The 24,096-nt window shown below is 43.1% G+C and overlaps 1 protein-coding gene across 1 annotated transcript in view; it reads right to left on the bottom strand.

Moving 5' to 3' along the window:
* Positions 1-992: 992 nt before the first annotated feature.
* The window catches only part of SPAG1 (sperm associated antigen 1), a 64,415-nt gene continuing 41,311 nt past the window's right edge, over positions 993-24,096 (bottom strand). Inside the window, exons 12-20 of the mRNA XM_034668515.1 lie at positions 23,913-24,091; positions 23,442-23,541; positions 18,394-18,546; positions 14,201-14,367; positions 11,187-11,319; positions 9,623-9,749; positions 3,601-3,765; positions 2,056-2,427; positions 993-1,951 (exon numbers count right to left, since the gene is read on the bottom strand). Coding sequence (XP_034524406.1) covers positions 1,820-1,951; positions 2,056-2,427; positions 3,601-3,765; positions 9,623-9,749; positions 11,187-11,319; positions 14,201-14,367; positions 18,394-18,546; positions 23,442-23,541; positions 23,913-24,091 — 1,528 coding nt within the window. The 3' untranslated portion in view covers positions 993-1,819. The remainder of the gene's footprint in view (positions 1,952-2,055; positions 2,428-3,600; positions 3,766-9,622; positions 9,750-11,186; positions 11,320-14,200; positions 14,368-18,393; positions 18,547-23,441; positions 23,542-23,912; positions 24,092-24,096) is intronic.

The raw sequence follows: 24,096 nt of genomic DNA, 5'->3' as shown, positions 1-24,096 counted from the left end.
TGCTCCCTCTAGTGGCAGAATTCTTAGAACTTCTCCATCTTTCCTTACAACTCACCAGGCTGGCTGCTGGAAACCTATTTCCCAGGTGGTGCTATAGCCCCACAGCTCCAGTTGGTGATTGCTCCCTTGCCCACAAACCCAGGTCCATTTTTCCGAGAACACACTGATTACTGGACCTGTTCTCACTGCCCCATCAGGAGCATGCGCATGGATCTAGCCACATAGTGGGAGCTGGTGTGACTTTAGCACTTGGGGCTTTGGGGGTGCCTGTGGACCCAGTGGGGCAATCTGGTGGGGAGATCCTTGAGTGGGAGACTCCCAGGAGTATACAGGCAGACTTCCTGCTGATGTCTTAAAGCAGTCAGCAGGAACTGCATTCTTTTAATGCCCTTTGATATTCTCATCTGCTTCCTTCACCTCTCTTTCCTCCCCCTCACAGTCATGGAGGTCCCATCTCAGTGCCCTGGCTGCTGCTGGAGACAAATGGATTTCTCCAAGCATGACCCACACAACCAGCACAGCTGGGCACTCACTGCTTTCCACCCCCTCTGAAGGAGAGTTCCGCCACTGCCAGACGGCTCGGCGGTGAAGCCCCTGCAGCTAGGTGCTGGGTATGTAACTGTCAGAAAAAGAGGTTTCCTTTTAATGTCTCCAAAGTTTACTAACATTCAAAAGGAGAAAACTTTTGTTTGCTTGAAGACTAGAGTCACAGATTTTCATTAATGAACAAAGAACAGTTAAAAAGAAAAATGTCAGAATTTGAAAGGTATCATTTACCCACAATGATTTTTTTAAATTCTGTAATTCTAAAAGATTAGATAATGAATATGGGAATAATGAAAGTGATACTCATCTTTGATCATCACTTCTAAAGAATAAAAGAATGCTCCAGAAAAAAAGAATCGACTATAATAATTACAGGAATAAATGACAGTACATTGATACAGACATGAATGTTTTATTGTAAGAAATACCTTTACTTTGACCCAGTTAACAAAGGAGCTTTCAATATGATAAGATTTCTTCACTTTCCATTAAGGGAATAAATATGGTCATGCTTAAAGGAGGAGGAAAAGGAACATTTAAACATTGGGTAAAATGTGGAGGTGATAAAATGCAGGCTTGGTTTGCTTTTATACAGTGGTGGTTTTGTTATTATTTACATAAGCAATATATATGGAAAGGGAGCTTTTTAAAATCTAGTAAAAAGTAGTAGAAATTTTTGCAAATTTTTGTTAATATTTCCATGTAAGAAAAAATAAGTTCCTCTTATAGCTCTTAAATTAATAATCACAATTTATTTAATAATCATTTCAAGTTATAAGACTTAAGTGTTGCATTTCACCCTAGCAGACTGTAATCCACAGGTAGTATAAAGTGGGATTTATATATATCATAGCAGGAAATAAAGGTGATAAAATAATCACTGTTAATGATTTTTAAAGAAATACATTTCTATCAAACTGTAGAGGAATCCTTCGTAGCCCAAAGAAATGTAATTTAACTCAAATTTTTACAAGTAATTAAAAAAGAAAATTTATAATATAACTTAAAATGTACTTTAAACAAGTTGCAAATATACTTATTATTAAATATAAAGATGTCAGCTCTTGGTATGTAAGAAAATATTTACAACTAATAAAAAGCATTTTGTAGAATATACATGTTCTATGTATAAAAATAAGTAAAATATTTTATAGTCCAGACCAAAGGATCTTTTCTAAACCACGTTTTATCCATGCCACTCTATTACAGTACCAACCCACCAGCATGACTGGAACACATACGTGCATGGGAGAAATCTAACAGTAGTCTTGACTTAAAGCTCATACTTCCTTTTTAGGGCCCGCACATCTTCTAAAGTAAAACGTTTATTTGGTGTGTCTGAGAGGTCATCGAAGAGCTGTTCAATTTGCTCCTTTTGGCCCTTGCTAATTAGTGTCAACATCATCTGGAACAAAGAGGAAACACTATTAATTAATAAAAAATGAACATTTTAAAGTTATAGAAACCGTGGAAGAAAATCAGTGTCTATTAAGTTATTTTTCCACTTACTGTGAACCTTTCTGCTTTACTCAGATATAAAAGATGCTGATACACCAATGAGGGATCTTTACCAATAAGATTATTTTTCAGAGACTGAATGAGAAGGAGGAATGTATCCCCCTCAAGTTTGTTACTCAACAACATTGGCAAATCTTTTGGTTCAGTGATGGCTAAAAGGTGAGCACAGGCTTCTTGATCATTCCGCATACTGATAGTGTTTATAATTTGACCGAACTCATAGGCATTGTTAGGCTTGGTGATGGGTAGTTTCTCATAGCATTCTGGTGGCCCACTGGTTGTGTCCCCCTTCCCAGAGGCAGGACAGTCAGTGGAGAGCTCCTCTGAGGTCCTTCCAGGCTCTTCTTCCTGGCCTTCGCTCACCTTCATGAGGAAAAAAATGATACTGTGAGATAACAACCACTGTAGCACACATCCCAAGCTACATTTATTAAAGTGGGAAGGAGCTGGAAAACACTAGTGGGCTCTATTTTAGTCAAATTCTAACTGAAAAGTGTGTAATTTATAATAGTAAAATCTACTCCTTTTAGGAAGAAGTTTTAAATATCCATTCATGGAAGTATTTTTAAAATTTTTTATAGTTTTCCATGAAAGAAGACCTATAACAACTTTCATCTTTTTCATGATAAATTTTACACTTATTTCCTTACATTTAACAGAGACCTGAACTTAAGACATTCTTCTTTTCTTCCCTCCTCAGAGGGAAAATACTTCTGGTTTCACTTACTTTTTGGCTTTTACTCTGTAGTGGGAACACAAGATGATAAATGGGATGATACCAGCATTCATGAATACACAAGAATTCAGGAGCCGACATTTTTTTTAAAGAGAGCACGTGTGTGTGCGCACACACGAACGGGGCGGGGGTTGTTGGGGCGAGGAGCAGAGGTACAGAGAGAATCCTAAGCAGGCTCCACGATCAACTCAGAGCGCAACACAGGGCTTGATCTCTCAACCCTGAGATCATGAGCTGAAATCAAGAGTCAGACACTAAGTCACCCAGGCTCCCCGTGAGCTGACGTTCTTCACTGAAGGCAAAGCAAAAGGCTAGAGCACAAGACACTGAGTTTGATTCAGGAGCAGACCAAGATCTCTGATGAGGCCAGTCTTGTTTCAGAGTGCTAAAAAGGCCCGAATCAATCTAAAAAATCCCTATGGTGTATGGCAAGGCCACTGAAACTTGAATCAGTCCTATCGGTATTCTGAAGGTCTACCCTGAAGCAAAGTTCAAGGGCCACAGGCCCCCAGAGCAATCTGGGGTGGAAACAATGTGAACTGTAGGCCAGACTGGAGGGGAGGCAGACGAAGGAGGACTCGCAGTAATGCAGATTCCCAATACACTGCATGGACCCAAGCTGGGAAATACAGTGGCTAATTATGGCAAAGGAAAAGTTTTGTTTCTATAACTGGTTAAAACTTCCTCACTGAGATTAGAATAAAAACAAATTGAAAACATTTTTGTAGAACTCAAAAGAACATGACTTTAGAATCCAATATAAAATCCCCCAAAGAGTACTTTCAAAGATAATCAAATACCTCTTGAATCTCAATTTTCCTTCTCTCCTTTTCTTTGTTAAATGATGTTATATTGTCCTTAACATTAAGGAATCTGGTTACTTCTTCCAGTTCCATCTTTGCTTCAACAATACTTGAATCTAGTAGGAGAACTTTATTGAGATCATTTAAACTTTTCTGATAATCCTGAAAGTAGAAAGGCAGAGAAAATAATTTTCATAAATAAAAGAAGGGACCTAGATTAGCCCCACATGGGAGTCAGAATGATGAGCTGAGTTGCGCAGAATGTGTGCAAGGGTTCCCGTTAGTACCCTGATGATAACGCCAGGCCCATACAGTACCCTTGAACTAAAATATTAACACCCATTAACACAAGCCATCCTCCAGAGAAGAAAAAGCACAGAATCTGGACTTGGAAGACTCAAGTTCAATTCGGGGTCACCACAACTTCCATAGTCCCCGGTGTATAGTAGGCATTTGTTGTCTGCTGAGTGAGTGGAAGAACGAACGTCGCCATGTTAGCACCTACTGATTAAGAAACTGGAGCAAAATCCTACTTAATCTTTGAGTTTTCTCATCTTTAAGGATAACAGAAGCTTCTCTACTATGGTTTTCACAAGGCTGTACCAAGTATAAATGAATACTTTAAACCTATGTAAAGGGCTATCCAAATGTCACCTGTCACATAATATCCTGCACCATAAAACCCTTCAAAGTTGAGTGCTGTTCAAATCGGCTAGCATCAACATTTACTCTTCCATACAGACAGACAATACATTCAGAGGGGGTGAGGGAAAAGAAAAGGAGTCTAAGCTTAACAAAACATGGCAAAGAATCTTAACAAAACATAGCAAAGACAGATCCACAAAATCACAGTCTGATGTGATGGGCCATTCTAGAACCACAGACTAGACCAATGTTTTGATTAAACCAAAATTAACTCTGTGAGAAGGCAAAGAATTCCAGTGATGTGTAACATCCCTAAGTAGTGACGGCCTACTGATAATAGCACGCACTGGAGGCTGGGGCACAGGTAGGACAGGCTAGTGGATATGTGACATTCCTGGGGGGCTGGCTGTGAGGCCACATCCCTCCCCCCCTCAACCCAGCAGGACACGAGAGAAAAAGTGACCTGTTTAAACAATAAACTTAAGTGTGCTCTCATTCAGTAAAGGTAAATTATTTACAAACCGTAGTACATTATGTTCTGTTAGTAACAAATCACATACCACTGCGTAACACAGTGCAGCTGGAACCTGCTACAGAAAAACAGACACTGGATTTCCATCCGAAGTGTTCCTGCTAGAAACCATACTGAAAGGCAAGGAAGGGGGGCAGCAGGGCAAGTTGAGGTAGTAATAACTGCTAACTCTTACATTCTCTGCATTTTGCAATTATTACTTTACTCACAATAGCCCTACATATACTAGCTGCCTTCCCCATTTTAAAGATAAGGAAACTGAGGCATAGAGATAGAATCCTTGGGACGATCAAGGCAGCAATGCCTATCAGGCAAATGAGAGCACAGCTGTGGAATCCTGGTGAGAAGCCTGAAAACAGATTTGTGAGCTATGGCCTCGGAAATGGAAGAAGTCCCACACCACAGGAAGTAATATGTTTTTTGTTTTGTTTTGTATTTAAGAAAAATCTGTGCCTAAAGAGTGATCTGTCTGGTTGGAGGAGACTAAGAAAACATGAAATAACACTTCGATGAGAGTTAAAACAGGGGCAAGCAAATGTAAAGACAGAACCAGAGAGCAGGAAGAGAGGAGCCCGTCTGCTGGATCCCAGGAATAGTCAGGTAGCCATGGCCCCTAGGGAAGCTTCTGAGGAAGGAACACAATTTTTAAAAAGTAAACAAAGTATGGACTATCACTAATGCAATTAAGAAAACCAAGGTTTTCTATGGATGCTAATGAGGGGGAAGGAGTCTCCTTTTGATACACTTGTTAGGGAACACAAGACCCAGAGAGAAACGGCCACGCGGCAGAGGGAAGAGTGGCTGAGCCACACAGACAAAAGTGTGGCTCTGGCTAAAAGGAGGACATTAAAAGTTGCTAATTACTTCATTAGGCCTTACGAGAAAAAAAAAAGGATAATCCCATGTGTTTATGATAATACATACTATGAATAGATGTACTTAAACTGTAAGAACAATTACATTACCGTTTGATATTGCTGGCCTTACAGCACACCCAGCTGCACATTCCCTAAGGCAACACCATGGGCTCTTCACTGCTATGACCCAGTCCAGCACGGAAGTGGCACTCAGTAAGAGAGAGAATTCTAGGACAACTACCACAGGATTTCACTCACATGTGAAACTTAAGAAACAAACACAGGGAGGAAAAAAAAAAAAGGCAAACCAAGAAGCAGACGCTTAACTAAAGAGAACTGCTGGTTACCGGAGGGGAGGTGGCGGGGGTGTTAGCAGGTGGTGTGGACTCCGGACGCCACTTGCTGGGATGAGCAGCACGTGTTGCGCGGAAGCGCTGAACCGCTCAATTCTCTACCCGAAACCGGTGTTGCGCTGTACGGTAACTGGAATTTAAATAAAAACTTGGAAGAAAAACAAAAATTCTAAGAGAAAGCCCTATAATTTCCAAAATTGGTACACACACACACACACACACACACACACACACACTCAAAGGCATCTAGAAAACAAGCTCTAAGAAAGCAGAGCGTTCAGCTGGTGGCCCATGCGGGGCACTGCTCACCGCGAGCCCGGGCGCCGACTCCGCACACACTGAGCACGCCGACCTGGCGTGAGCTCTGCTGCATGTTTGATAAGCAGTTGCTGCCTTTGCAGATCCTGAAATTGAATTTGCTTGGCACAGAACTCAAGCTACAGGATATACAAATGAAGCTACAAGAACTCAAACCAGGAAAACAAGCTGCCAGCCTCCTGACCTAGCGGGACAGGATTACTCAAATTTGGGACGATCTTTCTGCATAATACAATTTCTAGAATTCATTGCAGAGAAGTATAAAAAGTCCTTCATTAGGTGCACTTTCTGACTTTATGTCAGGAAAACCAGCTCAAAGAATCAGGCAGCCAGTAGGAGGTAAACCCGCTTTTAGAGCCTGGACACACACAAACCCGGAGTCCGCAAGCAGATCTGCCCTCGCGCCGAATCCATTCAACTCCAGAACAGCTGTGGACGTTGTGAAGAAGCCTCTTTTACTTCACGGTGCTGCAGCCCAGCTAAGGAATCTTTACGTGAAGGTTAGGAAGGAGCGTGCTGCTAACAGAAAGGGGCGGTCAGGTCACATGGGCGCCGTGGAGCTTCTGGGTGGGTGGCGCGGGCAGGGACGGTGGCGCGCCCCAGGGCCACGCGGACGGAAGCGCCTGTGCCGGGACCCTTCTGGCCCTGGCCCGGCTACTGATCTGTCCCCTTTACAGAATCCTGTGTGACACCCCAGCGGGAGAAGGGGAGGGCAGGCAGCGGCACGTCCGGCACAGCAGCTGCAGGGGGCGGCTCTACGGCAACCTCGGCCGATCAAGGATCTAGAAAACAGAAAAGCCTGAGCCCTCACTGCGCACAGCTTGTACTCACTTGCTATACGATACAGAAACGTGACTGCCCTCTCCCAGCAAAACCCAGGTCTTACAGAATATATTTTTAGATATTTCCCTGTCAGTGATGGGCATGGAACAAAAAGAATTACCTCAAAGTCAGTAAAGTCAAACTGAACTATCCCTCTCCCCACTCAGACCGCTCCCTCCCCCTGAATGCCCTCCATCACCACAAACACCCCAAACAGCCAAAGCAATCCTGAAAAGGAACAAAGTGGAGGCATCTCAATTCCTGATTTTAAACCACATTACAAAACTAAAGTAATCAAAACAGTATGGTATTGGCATAAAAACAGACGCAGAGATCAATAAAACAGAACAGAGAGCCCAGAAGTAAACCCATGCATATATGGTCAACTAATCTATGACAAAGGAGCCAAGAATTCTCACTGGGGAAAGAACAGTCTTCACCAAATGGTGTTGGGAAAACTGGACCACTATCTTATCTTATACACAAATATCAACACAAAATGGATTAAATTTGAACATAAGACTTGAAACCATAAAACTCCTAGAAGAAAACATAGGCGGTAAAGCTCCTTGACAATGGTCTTGGGTTTTGGATTTGACACCAAAAGCAAAGGTGACAAAATCAACAATAAACAAGTGGGACTACAGCAAACTAAAAAGCTTCTGCACAGTGAAGGAAACCATCAACAAAATGAAAAAAATACCACGTAGGAGAAAATATTTGCAAATCATATATCTAATAAGTGGTTAATATCCAAAATAAACAAACAACTCCTACCACTCAATATGAAAAACAGAATCCGATTAGAAAAAGAGCAGAGGAACTGAATAGACATTTTTCCAAAACAGACATCCAGATGGCCAACAGGTACATGAAAAGGTGCTCAACATCTGAGCATCAGGGAAAGTACAGTCAAAGCCACAATGAGGTATCACCTCACACCTGTCAGAACGGCAATCATCAAAAAGGTAAGAGCTCACAAGTGTCGGTGAGGATGTGAAGAGAGGGGAACCCTCGCGTGCCGGTGGTGGGAATGTACATTGGTGCGGTTACTAGAGAAAATAGCATGGAGGCTCCTCAAAAAACTAAAAATACAACTACCATATGATCCAGCAATCTCACCTCTGGTACCCCTGGGTATTTATCTGAAGGAAATGCAAACACTACATATAACAGACACCTGCACTCCCCCGTTCACTGCAGCGATATTTACAACAGCCAAGACATGGAAACAACCTAAGTGTCCATCAATGAATAAACAGATAAAGAAAATGTGTAATATCTACACAATGGAGTACTATTCAAACAAAAGGAAATCCTGCCATTTGCAACGACATGGATGGATACTGAGGGCATATTCGAAGTGAAATGAGTCAGAGAAAGGCGACTGTATGACTTCACTTGTAGTGAAATCCAGAAAAAAACAAAAACAAAACTGAATTCACATATACAAAGAACAAACTGGTGGTTGTCAGAGGCAAGGCAGGGGGTGGGGAGTGGATGAAATGGGTCAAAAGGTACAAACCTCCAGTTAAAAAATAAGTCATGGAGATATATATATAACATACCGCATGGGGACGACACTTAATAACACTGCATTGTGTATCTGAAAGTGGCTACAAGAGTGGATCATTAAAAGTTCTCCTTACAAGAGAAAACAATTGTAATGACGTGCGTGTATGGGCTGCTGACTAGATGTACTGTGGTGATCATTTTGCACACTGAATCATTATGCTGCATACCCAAAATGAATACAATGTTATACGTCAATTATAGCTCAATTTTAAAGTCTCTGAACAAACAGGTTTTTAAGAAATACAATTTCAAGAAATGCCATAGCCCAGGATGTTCTAATTTTTCCTTGTGATGTTACTTTCTACAAACATGAACAGTCATTCAACTGTTTCCACGCAGAAGAATCGGCACAGAGACAAGTGTGATTATACGACGCTTTCTTTGGAAATAACGGCGTGCTTTTCTTAGAGAAGAGCACCACCCTGCAGGCCCACACTGATGACCAGCCAGTTTAAGGCCCAAATCACCGTGAGCTTCCCAATCTCTGTAGGTCTCCACCAACTGCCACTGGGGGGATCAACCTTCCATTCCGATGCCGGCCTCCCACCCCACAGACGACCCCAGTCCTTTGGGGGAGGAATCCAGTGGCACCGCTGGCTGGCTGTCACCAGTGATTCAGTAACAAATCTTCCTGTCCCTTAAAGTGGACCTATGATAACTCATAAAATTCCTTAGAAAGTCAGGAAATAATTCCTAATTTTTGAGCTGGAAGGAATCTTAGAAATTATCTAGCTCCACATTAAAGATAGGGGAAATCTGAGGCCTATTCCAAGGTTTCAGGATTGGTTAGCACAGAACCAGGATTAAATCCCAGGATTATATCTCACTCCCTTTCCATGATCCCAGGATGTATGTTCATAAAACCATATGCCGTTTTCAGAGCTGCAATTTACATATTAAAATGAAGATGTCCTCACCTTGAGTCCTTTATGAGCAAGAGCTCGTCTATAGTGCGCTTTCACGTTCCCGCTATCCATCTGAAGCGCCCGGTCACAGTCCTGCTTTGCCTCTTCAAACTGGCCCAGCTTCAGGTAACAGAGAGCTCTGGTACAACGTAATTATGAAAGTAATTATGTTTATGAAAAGCAAAGACAACCTATTGGTGAATTCAGACAGCAAATAAAAATCAGAACATAGCTCAGTAAGTCTGTTTCTATACCACAGCCGTCTCACTGAAACCTAACATTTTACTCCAATCACGGCATTTTCTTGCAATACATGTAATTCTGACACTGGGGATACAACTGTAAACAATATACAGTTCGGGCCCCTCAAGGAGGCTACAGTCTAGTGGAAGAGTGAGACAGTTAAAAGAAGCAAACAAACACAATAAAATCTAAACAGGACGCTCTGGGAACACACAGCTGAGAATCTCATGGAATCTGGTGGGGCTGAGGCAAGGGCAGGAGTAGTCAGGGAAGACTTCCTGGAAGAAGTTACATTTAAGTTGAAGCCCAGAGTATGAGTTGAGAATTATCCAGTGCAAAGGCACTGGGCGAGAGTTAAGATGTAGGAGGGGAGAATGGTGGCCAAGGGCCTAGCAACAGCAGAGTCTCACAGTGAGAGAGAGAGAAAGAGAGAACACAGTGCTCTTGATGGGCTAAGAAAAGCGTCATATGGCTGGGTGCGTGGATGAGGCAGAAGGGAGGCCAGGCTAGATGGTGAAGGTTCCTGTAAATCATGGTGAGGAGGCCAAGCTTTCTCCTGAGCTTCCTAGAGATCCACCAACGGGTTCTCAAACAGGGGCTCACATGTTTGCCAGGTTTTAGAAAGATGCCTCCAGCTGCAACGTGGAGAAGGAGATGAGAGGGAGCAAGACGTGTGGGATAGTATGGAGGGTGCTGCAAACATCTAGGAAGAGATGGCGGTGGCCCAGGACAGGCGTGTTGGTGAGGATGGAGAGAAAGGAAACCCTGCTCTTTAGGACTACACCTTCCTCTTCCTGTCACCCCAGACTCCACCTATTCCTGAAAATCCCTACATCACCAGAGTCCAGATAGCGATCCTTTCCCATTATGTGGTAAAGACAGCCTCTCAGCAGCTTTCCAGAACAATCTGCCCATTCCTAGTGCTACACACTGAAGGATGCTGGTCCCCTCCCTCAGGACTCCAAGAAAGAAAGGACAATTAGGAAACGTGTCAGAAAGGCAGCTGAGTCCTGCTTCTGCTGGGAAGACCATGTGCAGGCCTGGGGGGCCGCAGGGTCCTGGGGGGCCGTAGAGAGCCGGGCGGCCAGGAAGGGGCAGCGCAGCAGCAGCGTCAGGGCAGCGAGGGCCGCCTGCGGGGACCCCAGCTCACCGCACCGCACACTGTCAGTCTCTCTGGAATGCCTATGGCCCCGTCTCTTTGAAAAACATCACTTACAACAATATGCTATATAAAATCTCAAAACGATGGAAAAAAATCTTTGGTAATTAATTTGTCTATATTTTTTAATAAAAAAATTAACATAAGAAATACATAAAGTTACAAAGAACTTGCCTGTTTGTATAAATGGCACATTCCTTGTTGTTAATCTTTAAGCATTCACTGTATTTACTAAGGGCATCTTTATAGTTTTTGTCCTTTACACATTGATTTCCTTCTTCTTTAAGGGTTTTAAACATTTTTTCATCTATGGGACAGCCCCCAAAGGGGGGAAAAAAGAAAAAGAGGAAGGATTCATATAAGCACCTCTACAAAATCTTCAGCATATCTGTAAGCAGATATTCTATTGTGAATTAACCTGACCACACACCACGTAGAGTTAAAGTCAAAGTGGAATGAAACTTTGTATACAAATTAAAAAGACAAATTGTAAGTAAAAATTATACAATTATGACAGCATTTTTTTCAAATTAGAAAATAAAACCTAAGTAATTATATCATTTTATCCATATTGGTACGACTTCTCTCCTGGAGGTACAAACATCTACAGTGTTCGGTTTAGTAACTATTTCATGAAAAATGCACAAACAAACCTATTCAAGCCCGAGGCGGACATCTGTCCAGTACCCCATTTCCTTGGAAAACCACAGCTCGCCCGCTCTCTCCCCTGCGGTTTAGGTAAAGCAAGCCCTACCCTAGGCCGACCTTTCGGAGTAAACTTTGTGTTACTATCAGCACATTATACACTCTTGGCCACAATTATCTAACTCGTCAGGGATGGGCCCATGATAGCCAATAAAGCTACACGATTTTTGTGGCAGCTTCTGGTGATGCCTGCTCTTTCTCATGGAATATGAGGAGGAAAAGCGGACCTATCCTGCCATGCAGTGATCCAAGGGGAGAGACTGTATGGCTAAGAATGGCGTGAAACGAGCAAGTAAGAGGCCAAGATACAGAGCTAAAGAAGAATCTCAGAGTCCTGAATCCAGCCATCCCTGCAGCTACTCTAGCTCTGGGTGCCTCCATGATAGGAGCCAACAAGCAACCTTTTTCATTTAAGCCATAAAAGGCTGGGTTTTCTGTTATCTGCAGTGAGAGCCCGACTATTACCATTCCCTGTGCTATCCTGCAGTGACCACGGCCAACTCTGCTTTGGATCCCTTTCCCCTTCCTAAGAGTGCCTTGATGTCCACTCAGCTATCACCCCCTCCTACCCAAGCCAGGCATTAAGGGGAAGCTGACCCCACTGATTGGGAACACAGGCCTCAGCCAATCAGGGCACGGCATGTCCTCATCATAGGTACTGGCTCAGGAATGGGCACAGGACCCATTAGAGTAAGTACCAATAGAATGTGAGTCAAGAAAGTAACAGGGTAAAAAAGCTAGGGCTTTCAGGGTAACATATTTTCACATTTTTAAATTAATGCCACCCAAAGCAATGGTGTCTCCTCTCCCTTTGGACATTGATATCTGCACCCACGAAACCTAAAACTGCTACAGTTCTATTATTTTCAGTCAGCACCCGAGACCTGATGAGCTTTCAGTTACAGGAGCCAGAACATTCCTTACGGTTTAACTCAGTAGATTTTCTGTTACTTGCAACCAAACTTTTCTGTCACACATAAAGTATGAAAACCTGAAGCTTTAAATCTATGTAATAAATCTACCTAATGGAGTAACTTGATCTAAAATAAAAATCTGTAAATTAAAATTTAAAATATACCTTTAAATTTTGCAAGCCAAAAATCTTGATACACTAAACTTACAGTATAAACTTGGAATGTAAATAATCTTATTTGTCCCCTTCACAGTGGCATGAAGTAGTAATTTTTCACCTTTTATTTCAAATCACAGAATATTTCTATCGTTTCACGTTTCAAAAGATCTCACACAATGGGGCCAAATGACACTCCCCATACAGCCGGCTATATATTAAGCCCTAAAACAGAATATTACAGGGATTCCTCCCTGCCCAATTTGCTGAAAAACTTTCCTTAAGCTTTTTTCCCCCAGTATTTTTATTTTTTTTAAAAAAAGATTTTATTTATTTATTTGATAGAGATAGAGACAGCCAGCGAGAGAGGGAACACAAGCAGGGGGAGTGGGAGAGGAAGAAGCAGGCTCATAGCGGAGGAGCCTGATGTGGGGCTCGATCCCACAACGCCGGGATCACGCCCTGAGCCGGGGGCAGACGCTTAACCACTGTGCCACCCAGGCGCCCCTCCCCCAGTACTTTTAAACCTCGGTATCTCTTCTAATAATCACATAAATACGAAGAGAAAGAGCTGATTCTACTTGTGCTTAAGATCGGCTAACACAGACCTGCAGCAGATCAGTACACGCTCTTTGCTAATAATAGCTACCCTTTACTGAGCAAATGCTTTGTGCGAGACTCCAATAATCGCCAACTCACGAAAACCAGAGATCGCCAATATTTTCCAAGGACCGCTAAATAATCTTAAAGCCTAAGCAGATGTTCCCCGCACCTCCCTTCTATAAAGAGGATGAGGGTCTAATAGAAGCCTCATCACGACTCAGGAATCTCAGGGTGTCTACAAGATGAGGCTCAACCAGGGACACACAAGGAGGTCCTAAGCAGGTGGGAGAAATAGGCCTCAACCAGCTTTTAGCAGGAAGCAAAAGTCCCACTGTGCACAATGACGAGGTCGGTAGGGGAATGCAGGTACGTTAACAACTACGACACAAGGCAGAAAGAAACACCTGCTAGATGTTTATGTTGTAGCGTTTTACTTTGTTCTATTACTTCAAACACACCGACCTTACTGTGTTAAATGCTGCCGCATACAGGTGTAGGAGAGCACAAATGCTGCTTCTTTTTCCTACGAATAATAATGCTAACTAAACCTTCAAGTGTTTCGTACGCGTGTCTCCATTCGTTCCTGAGAACAACGCCACGAGCGTTCTTCATGTTCCTCCCTCTCATACACACGGACACTGGATGCGTGAAGCAAGTTCTTAAAACTCTAGTTAGAAAAGGGCGGAACAGGGTCCTCACTTAAACCTGGGTCTGATGCCTGAGTTCACGCCCTCATCCTTCTGCTTTCCTATGAAAACAGACACACGGCTCAAGAGAACCTTGAAAAGAAAGGCGTGTAGGCTTCCCCCACCTGGGACGCCAGGCTGGGGACGGCCGCAGGCATCCCCCTCCTGGCTGGGGGGCGTCTCGGCCACAGGCTGCCAACCTCGCAGATGCGCAGAAGTGGGCACAGCAGGAATGGGCGAAAGCTTCTCCCGCCACCTTGGTCCATCCAGAGTCATTAAAATTCTTGTTATTCTAAAAAGAAAATGAGTTTTCTCTATTAATCATGCCATTTGTTTTTTTACATCACTGAAGCTCAAATCAACAGTAAGATTTACAACACTGCCTTTGCATGCTTCTAGAAAACACACAGTCTTGAGCTATCTGCTGTCCACATAAACAGTCTTTAAGAGGACTTTTAAAAGTTGCCCAAAACTATTCACTTTAGATCCTTTCTGTACCAAAAGAAAAAAATGAAGTATTTCTAATTGGTTTAAAAAATTGTTTAAAAAATATGTGATAAAAAAGTGAAATATAAAGGTAAAATTTAGGAGGCCTAGAAGAAATGTCCCACATAACATCTATTATAATTACTAAATTGATAATGCATTACTCTTGAGAATAATCAAAAACACTTTAGAATTTCCACACCCAAACTATACACCAACGACAGGTGTACAAGACTGGCCGCTAAAACTGATGAGGGCAAGCTATCATGTGCAATATTGTTTTTTCTTAAAACATTTACATATGGCTAAGATACTCTTACCTTGAATTTTTTTTTTGTCTCTACAATTATCCACTTACTGTGTTTTCACATGCATAAAGATGAAAGGACAAGATACCGGAAGGGCCCTGACATCACTGACATTACTGACGGCCACCATGAAGTTCAGATTAACATCCCCGATCATCACTTTGTCATCACATTTACGTTTAAAAACAAAACTGAATTATGTCTTTGACATGAAACTGGTTTTAAAAAGGTGTGTCCCAAGACTGAGAAGATTTACAGGTAATCAGTAGAATGCATTCAAGTTAGTTAACTCAACATTTAACTCAACTTTGTGTGAATAGTTTTTCTATTTATATAGAGACAAATGCAATCCACATACTTTCCCCACAGCTTCTGAAACTGAAATTTCAGTAGTGATCTCTGGTTATGCTAACCAGATCTCCCACATTCTAGTGTAAAGAAAATAACTTTAAAAAATAATGTAAAACCACCCACAACTGCCGAAGAAGAAAAAAGAAAAGTTTTAGAAAAGAGAATTTTCAAGCAAAACTTATATTACCAGCAGAGAGGAAGGAAGAAGCAGTTGAAAAGAGATGATGTGTTGCCAGGGAGTAAATAAGTATATGCAGGGAAATTTAACATATAAGATTCCTGGAGAGGAAGAGAGGAATATGGTTAATGGAAGACAGAAACCAAATAAGCACAGATGTTTAAATTGAAAAAAAAAAAAAAAAAGCTGCTGTTGCTCACATGGGAAAGCAAGTATAAACATGGGATTCGTGAAAAGGAACAGTGAAATTTTAAAAATGGATATATTATAGAAAAATATATATGGCCAAACCAGACAAAGCCTCCTCCTCTTCTTACAAAGTATCAGTAAGGAACATTCAATTAGAAAACGAATGAATCCTAAAAGTCAATCTGTATCAAAGAACCTTCATGAGTACATATAAAAAGTATAACACCATCCTCAAAAAGCTAAACACAGAATTCCCATATGACCCAGCAATTCCACTCCTAGGGACACTCCAAGAGGAACCGAAAACAGGTGTGCGAACAGAACTTGTACACGAGAGCCCCCAGCAGACTATTCCCAATAGCCCAAAGATGGAAACAACCCCAGCGACCATCAACTGGTGAATGGATACACAGAACGTGCTATGTCCATACAATGGAACGTAATTCAGCTAGAAAATGAGACAAAGCCCTCACATATTCTACAACATGAATCTGGAAAATGTCACGCTAGGTGAAAGCAGCCAAACACAGAAAGGCACATGCTCTAGGATCCCATTTACAGGGACTACCCCGAGCGGGTAGACCCACAGACAGAAAGCAGGGAAGTGGTTGCCAGGGGCTGAGAGAAGGGAGAATGAGTGGCTGCGTAATGGGGACAAGGTTTCCTTTGGGGACAATGAATGTGCTGGAACTAGAGAGACGTGTTAAGCGTGCTGTACAAGCGTGCATGTAAAGGCCACTCAAGTGCACACTTGAAAGTAGTCAATCTTATATTCCATAAATTTTACTTCAATTTTTTCAAAATGCATAGCGCCGAAGGTTCAGAAATGGGAGTCATCACAGTCTCTCAGACAACTATTTCTCCCTTCAGACCTTCCGGCCTATCACTTCGAACTGGCTTTCCTAAAATACCTTCCTTCCCACAGGCCCTTCCTCTCTGTCGGCTGCTCCGGCTGTCTTCCCACATGGCCTCACAGGAAGTCCGAGCTCTGTGAGAAGGTCCTACTTTCCCGACCACCTTGGAGATGACTGGACAGAGGAGGGGCAAATTAGAAGCCGAGCACAGCAGTGAATTATGCTCTGCTGGAGAATGAATTCAACACCTCTCACTGAGAATATCTACTGTACGAGGTACTTCAACTGCACAAACGGACAAAACACAAGTCCTGACCTCAAGGAACTTCCTGCAGATTGACAGAAAAATAATTTCACAAAAAGGGAGGGACAGGGAACTTAGAAACGAGGTGGAAGCGGGGTAATAACAGAAGGCCCAGGGCTCTGGGGGAAGTGGGACGGGAGCCTAACGTTCATGTATGGTGGGAAGCAGTCCTACAGGACAGGAAGGAATTCACTGGGCAAAAAAGGGGAAAAGTGCCTCCAGGCACATATAAGGAGGAGCAGATGACACTTCCGCAGGGCAGCTGTGCCCCAGGGCAAACGGCTTGCAAACCTCTCAGGTGAAGCTGCCCGATTTTCCAAGCTCAAGATCAAGGAGGCTGCGAATGCCCAAGGCTCGATCTAGCTCCGCGCCAGGTTCCGTAACCAATGAATATCCCTTTCTTCCAGTCAGGCCGGCATCAGACAGGTTCTGCGTGACCGCAATAGACACAGCAGGAAATGGCTGTTGGCTCTCCATACAGATCTTTCCAATGGTCTTCTCCAAAGTGCGGTGGGGCCACGTGGGGAGGTAAGGCATGATTTTACAAAATGAATTAACCCAAAACATGCCATTCTCATCTTGCACGGTTTTGCTCAAGGTCTCCTCATGTCCTATCAGTGCTCTTCACAGACCACGTCAGGCGCTTCCCTCCAACAACTGAGGCCTACACAAACCAAGGGGGCCTGGCCTCTCTGTGATTTTCCCACTTTACTAACATATTTTCCCAATGGGGATAATCTGTCTTACGTTTTTCCCCCTAGCTATATTCTAGTTTGCTTAAATACAGAGATTATGTTATTTTCCCCTTTTTTGTCTTTTTGCGGGGGGAGTGGGGCAGGGTACACCAGACCAACACGGGTAACACACATAAGAAGGTATACTCTGGACAAATGGGATCAGAAAATAGTATCTGTAACTAGAAATATTATCCAACTCGTAACTGTTTAATTTCACCTGAAAGCAGTTTATAAAGTCTGGATATTCTTACCTTCCCATGCTCACTCAGGGGGTAAATGGGTCATAATATACATTAGATCCAAATTCTTTGCTATTTCACCATGATAAATTAATACTCATCCTGGATGAGTGTCTATTTAAAGGGCATATAACACAAAATCTAGCAGGTTCATGAAGACTTCCATTCTCCTGAGAAACAACAGCTATGCTTCCACTGACAGATGTGGTGCAATAAGCATGTGCAAACCCTGTGGGAGAAGAAGATTCGACATGGCGGTTTTCACTACGTTTCTGGATCTTGTCCTAGAAATTACTACTGATTTACAACATCACTGAAAGCACCTAATGCCACAGATATTTACAAAAACTAAAATTAAATTCTGTGCATTCGGAACAGCAAAGAAGATCTATAACTTGAGCTTAAAAAAAACAACTTACTGAACAGTAATTAATGGACCAAGAAACAAATACAAAGGTGTCAGAGGACAACTCAAAATGGATTACAGGACAGTTAGAAATTAAGTTAGAGAGAGAGAACTGCTTGGTTACGATGGGTGTGAAAATCATGCGTGGAAAGTAAGTAACCAAGGACACGTCTACACTCTGACGCTGCTCTTGGAGGAGAGGAAGAAAAACACCTAATTCCAGTATAAAACAACTAGACCTCAGGCACCACCTCAGGCTGGCTTACCTGTTAATACTGTCATTTGCCAGCTGGATTCTGCAGTCTATCTGCAACACTGTTTTATAATCCACATAAGCTTTCCCATACTGCTCTAAAGTTTCATGGGCCATTGCTCGACGAAGAAGAGGTTTGACTGAGAATGGATGGAGTTCCAGAGCCCTAAAGACAAAAATATTACATGTTATTTGCTTTGAAAATTACTCTTTTAACTTCTACTAACTGAAATATACACTATAGTACTGGACTTTCAAACACAGACACATCTGGTATTTCATACGAAGGACCTAGGAATCTCCTAGAAAGGCAAACTCAGAGGAGAAAAGCAATCCAATTTGCGGTTACTTCCTTTATTTTATTTTATTTTATTTTATTTTAATTTTATTTTAATTTTATTTTATTTACTTTGGGTGGTGCCAGAGGGAGAGAAAAAGTCTTAAGCAGGCTCCACTCGCGATGTAGGGGCTTGGTCTCATAACCCTGAGATCATGACCTGAGCCAAAATCAAGAGTGAGCTACCCATGTGCCCAGCCACGTACTCCCTTTATTTTAAACGAGTAGCAAAGCACTTTAGCATTTACTCTTTCTCCCACTGAGACTGAGCTCCCTGGCAGCAAGCAATGTGCCCCACCCTCTCCTCTGCCCTAACAGATCCCACCATGGCACCAAATACAAAGTAGGCTTTCAACAGATTCTTGTTACCCACTGATGGATTAAGAGGAAAATTTTTATTCGCACCTGTGTTTAATAAGGTACTTCAGCAGAGAACCAAAAAAACTTGCATTACATTTTGAAAACCTGCTCTCTAAACTTCAGTTTATTATCATTGACTTGCTGGCAAAGGGCTTCAAAAATAGACCAGAGGGAATCAAGGACGTAAGTATACGATGATTTCTTGAAAGTCATGAATCTTTCATCTTGCATTTTTTTAGTCTATGAAGTATTTCCAACATCACTAGAGATGTATTTCAAGGTTATGTTCCTTGGTTTTGTTTGAAGTAACTGTTTAAAGCTACTTCGCTACATAATGGACTTCTTTACATTCTGAAATAAAGCATACAATCAATACAAGAGACTGTGTTTATGAACACTATCATACTCTTCGTTTTAACAAACTTAACTAAAACTGTAAAGAAGTGCAGCGAGCAGAAATCCTAGGAAGAGCCTACTTTCTCCATGTCCCAGCAGGGAGTGTCTGCCGCCCCGGGCCGTCCACACTGGGGACGGCAGGTCCCCTCTTCTGGTTAACTCGTCTGCGACACGCGGTCGGCACAGCAGACATGTAACTTGCTTCAGGGAAAGCACGAGTGAGGGCTGCTTTCCTTTTTCTCCAATAGTCTCGGGGATCTGCTTTCTGTTCCTGCCTATAGTGATCTGGCAAGGAGGAAGCTCTGACCCAACGCCTGCCACGCGCGAGCCACTGCAGCCTTTCTCGAACTGCACAAGCCGGCAAGGTAGACCACCATGCGACCACGCTGCGGGTGAGGCCACAGAGACAAACCGAGCGTGATCTGCCCACAGGTCAGCTCAGTGGAATTTCAGCTTCAGGGAAGCCAGGGCACTGCCTGTTCCCGGGGCTGAGATCAACGCCTGGCCTACCTCCTGAGTGAACCTATGCTCTGACTGCCACACACATACAAAACCCTGCAAATAAGGGACCCTCGCTGGAGTCATGTGCCACTGAGACGCTTCACAATTCTGCACATCGTACAGACACTCCACCACAAAGGCGGGTGTGCTCCCGGCTCCGCACCACACAGGCTGGCATTAATGAGCTTCAGTTCTCGAAACACTAGCCAATTTTGTTCTGCCCTGGTGTTACCGCTGTGGGTTATTTTAATGATCTCCTCTGTACTGTACTGGGTTTTAAATTTTCTTCTATAACACATATGTATTACTTTTATAACCAATAAAAGTTACTTAAAAAGTAAAACTAAGTAAAAACTCTTAAGCACTAGAAAACAGCTCTCTAAGCATCAGGCTCTATCACTTTTACCACTGCCTTAAATCTAGCTTAGTTTCATGCGTAGGGGATGTTAAGGACATGAACCGAGAGGACACACATGTACGATACTCACACAACTACCGCATGTCACCACAGACTTCCAACGCCCAAGGAGCTGTTCAGCCACTCAAGACGGATGCCAAGTAGGCGTGGAATATAACACTGAGTGAGATGATGCATTTAATTTTTAGCACTCCCAGCAAAGTAAATGCAAGGTTTTTTCTCTTTAACCACAATCCCGAAAATGAATATGAGCTTATAAGTGGAAATTCCACTAAAGAAAAAAAAAGGGCATTCATTCATAAAAGCAGAGAGAACTTTTAAGCCAGAGCTCACAAAGGCTTAACTATTCAAGTTAATACAGTGAAGACCCTACAGTCTCTCATTTGAAGCCTGTCAGACAGTAGCACAGACGAGCAAAAGCAGAGCATGCCCAGGCAACATTCATGTTTAGTGAGTCTGTCAAATATCCTCAATGGGAACTCGACAGACTTTTTTGGTGTAGTGCAGATAACTCAAAAAGGTTCTCCAGCAGATGAGAAAAGAGGATTATTACTATTTTTATTTTTTAGCTGATAAATAATTCTGGGAACATAAAGCAATTTCTAGGATAATGGTTTTAAACTTCTGCCCTGTTTCATGGTTTACCTCGAAGCCTAAAATAGACACATGGAGATGCTGTGGTCAGGAGAGGGGCCCAGAGGCCCTTGAGCTCCTCAAATACCCCTTACGCTCCCAGCAGTGATCCTCTCAGCGCACCCCTGGGACACACCTTAGAGGAAGTGCTTCAGAGCAGGCCCCAGGAGTTCAGATGTGTAAAATCAAACACTTTTCCCCCAAACTGCATCAAGTCGTTTTCATAGGTCAATCTTTGAAAGCTAATTCATAGGTTCCCCTCTCCCCCTTATTTTGAAGTTTGCCCCCATGAATTTTTTTTTTTCAAAGTTTGACTCCTGCTACCACTTGCCTTGGAATAAGGGCTCATGGCACACAAAACAACTCTCCAAAGAGCAAAGACAATTAAGCGAGAAACTAAAACATAGGCTTCCATTAAAATGTATGCAATCTTCTTGAGGTGAAAATAGTCCTACTTCTGCTACTAAATGATTCCAAGTTCACACAGATTAAAATACATTTATTTCAACATACTCACAAAAGCAAATCACGGTTTCTGGCATTAAAAGTAGTTTGAGGTTCACTGCTTTGGAGTAAAATCTACCTCATGCCCCTTATGAGGGGACTCATATACCAGATTATCAAGAAAACACCTAAGTAGGTCGGTCTCCATAGAGGTCAGTACTGACCAGCAAAGCAGGATTCCTTGGCCTAGAACACAGCTCTTATCTAAGGACATCTTAACTAAACCACCACCCATCTCCCTCCCCCCAAAGGCCATCTCCTGCTCTCCTTCAAGACAAACCTCCATTCTAGCCTCCTTAGACACCACGGCTGGAATCCCATCTTTGAATTCCTCCCAGATCTACACTGAAACACAACAAATTTTAGCAAGAAAATGTCTGCTACCTTAAACCATCTCACTTAAGGATAAAGTGAGTCCACTGTTTTGCAGTAGCCCTAACTTCAGGTTAACTGAAGTCCTGAACACGCTCACTGTAGGAAGACCCAAGATAAATCTGAAGGTTAACGTGTTAGCCACAGACACTTGAGCTTTAAAGGTTCTTGGCTGCAAATCACAATGTGCTTGATATTCCACAAATTCACATGGTCTTACTAGTTAAGTGCAGTGGTAAATGTTTAACAGCTGGCTCTCCTGAGGAGAAAAACCCAGATTTGTGGTGCCTGCCAATTTTCATGGTATTAGTACTCCAACTACGGTGGATTTCAAGCTACCAATTTGACTTCAACCAGCCTCTAAAAATGTAGCAACTAATTAGCGTGAGCTAGCACGACAGTGGGTGGGGTCTACAGTCAAGCCCAAGTGACTACAAATAGTATTTATTTTAAATTTGAATATGTAAAATTCACAAAAAGAAAAAAAAAATCCAAGCCCCTCAACACCTTCTTTTTAAACTTCAGGCACAGATATTAGCAAGTTTTTACCCATATCAATATACTGATACTAACACTGAAAAAAATAATAAATTGTTCATCTTATAATGAGGTTGTCCACATAAGTTATTATTCAACCTAGGACCTCCGAGAGTGAAAAGGGTGATATTAGTAATTTTACCAGGCAAGAAGAGTAAACCAGGGCTGTGAGGGTCAAGCCAGGACACACAACTTATTTTTTTAGATGGACTAATAGTAGCTTCTTTCCAAAAGGCTCCTGAAGCAGGCTTATTACTTAATGCTGGGGGAAAAAAACAGTACTTTTTATTCACGTAAATACATTCACCAACCTCAGTATGTAATCTGTTGAGTACCAAGGGTGACTACAGTGCTTGAGGGATGCAAAGCTGTATAAAACATGGTTCCTGACTTCAAGGAGCTGAAAATCCAATGTAGTGGATGACACAGGTACCCACAGGAGTGAGAGTGACAGTGAAAGGGTTAAAGCCTGCAGGTGACCAGGGAGCCTGAGGGGACCAGGAAGGCCAAGAAGAGGGAGCAGTTGAGCAGGGATTTCAGAAGCAAAGATGTGCAGAGGGCACACAGTGGCCCAAATGAGAGCAGAAAGCTTGTCTGGAGGGCAAGGTGGTAAGAGGAACTTGTAATTATCTGCAACACCACACTGAGCCACTGAATACCTCTTTGAAACACAAAATAATGCTTCAGGAGAAGTTGTTCTGATGCTACAGTGGAGGAGCCAAAGAGACTAGATGCTTCTCCAGTAGTCTGGAATTGACATGAAAAGAGCATGGATTAAGGTGGTGGCTGCGGAAATGAAAAAAGTTTGCAGTCTTCTATTAACTGTCTTCGTACATATGAAGAAGAAAAATTTATCATTTTTACGTATAATTCAATGAACATGTCTTTAAAGTGTCTAAGAAATTAAACTCATGCAGAAAATCCAGTAAGAAATTCAATACTGCATTCATTCATCACACTGAAATGGGAAGTCTCTTGACAAACCTGAAAACGCGCAGTTTACCTGTTACAATCTTGAATGCAGCCGCTGCAGTTTCCCTCTTTTAGGTAACACGCTGCTCTATTTGAATATAAGATACTTAGATCATCTGCACTTCCACTTCCTAAAATCACATTTAATTAAATATGGTTAAAATCCATTAGCGCAATCCCAGTTACCTGCTGCGACGAGACGACTGAGGTCTCCGGGGGCCCTGCAGTCCTACAGACCGCCCCTAGCGCGGAGCCCCGGGGGCGCCCAGCGCCTGCAGTGGCCTCAGACCCCGAGCCCGTGAGGGGCGGAGGCAACGCGCCCGGCCAGGGCACATGCTCCGCGTTCCGAGGTGCTGCTCGCCCAGGTCGCTCCCAGCCCGCCCTCGGTCCGCTCTGCACGAAGGAACGCACGGACGCGAGCGCCTGTCATTCGGGCGGCGGCTCTACACTTCCGAGAGCCACAGCCCGAGGGTCCCGGGAGGCGCGGGCGCAGCTCGCCTACCTGCAGGCTCCAGATGCGCGATCGCCGCCGAGTACTGGAGGGCCGCCTCTGCGAACTGGCCGCTTTTGAACAGCTCGTTGCCCTGACTCTTCAAGCCCGCGGGGCCGAGCGTGGCGGCGGGGACGGGAGCCGCGGCGGCGGCGGGGACGGGAGCCGCGGCGGCGGCAGGGTCCCCCGGCGCCCC

The sequence above is a fragment of the Ailuropoda melanoleuca genome, chromosome 9 (assembly GCF_002007445.2).
Source record: "Ailuropoda melanoleuca isolate Jingjing chromosome 9, ASM200744v2, whole genome shotgun sequence".
Lineage (NCBI taxonomy): Eukaryota > Metazoa > Chordata > Mammalia > Carnivora > Ursidae > Ailuropoda > Ailuropoda melanoleuca.
The sequence above is the reverse complement of the archived record's forward strand: the minus strand, read 5'-3'. Positions and strand labels throughout refer to the sequence as shown.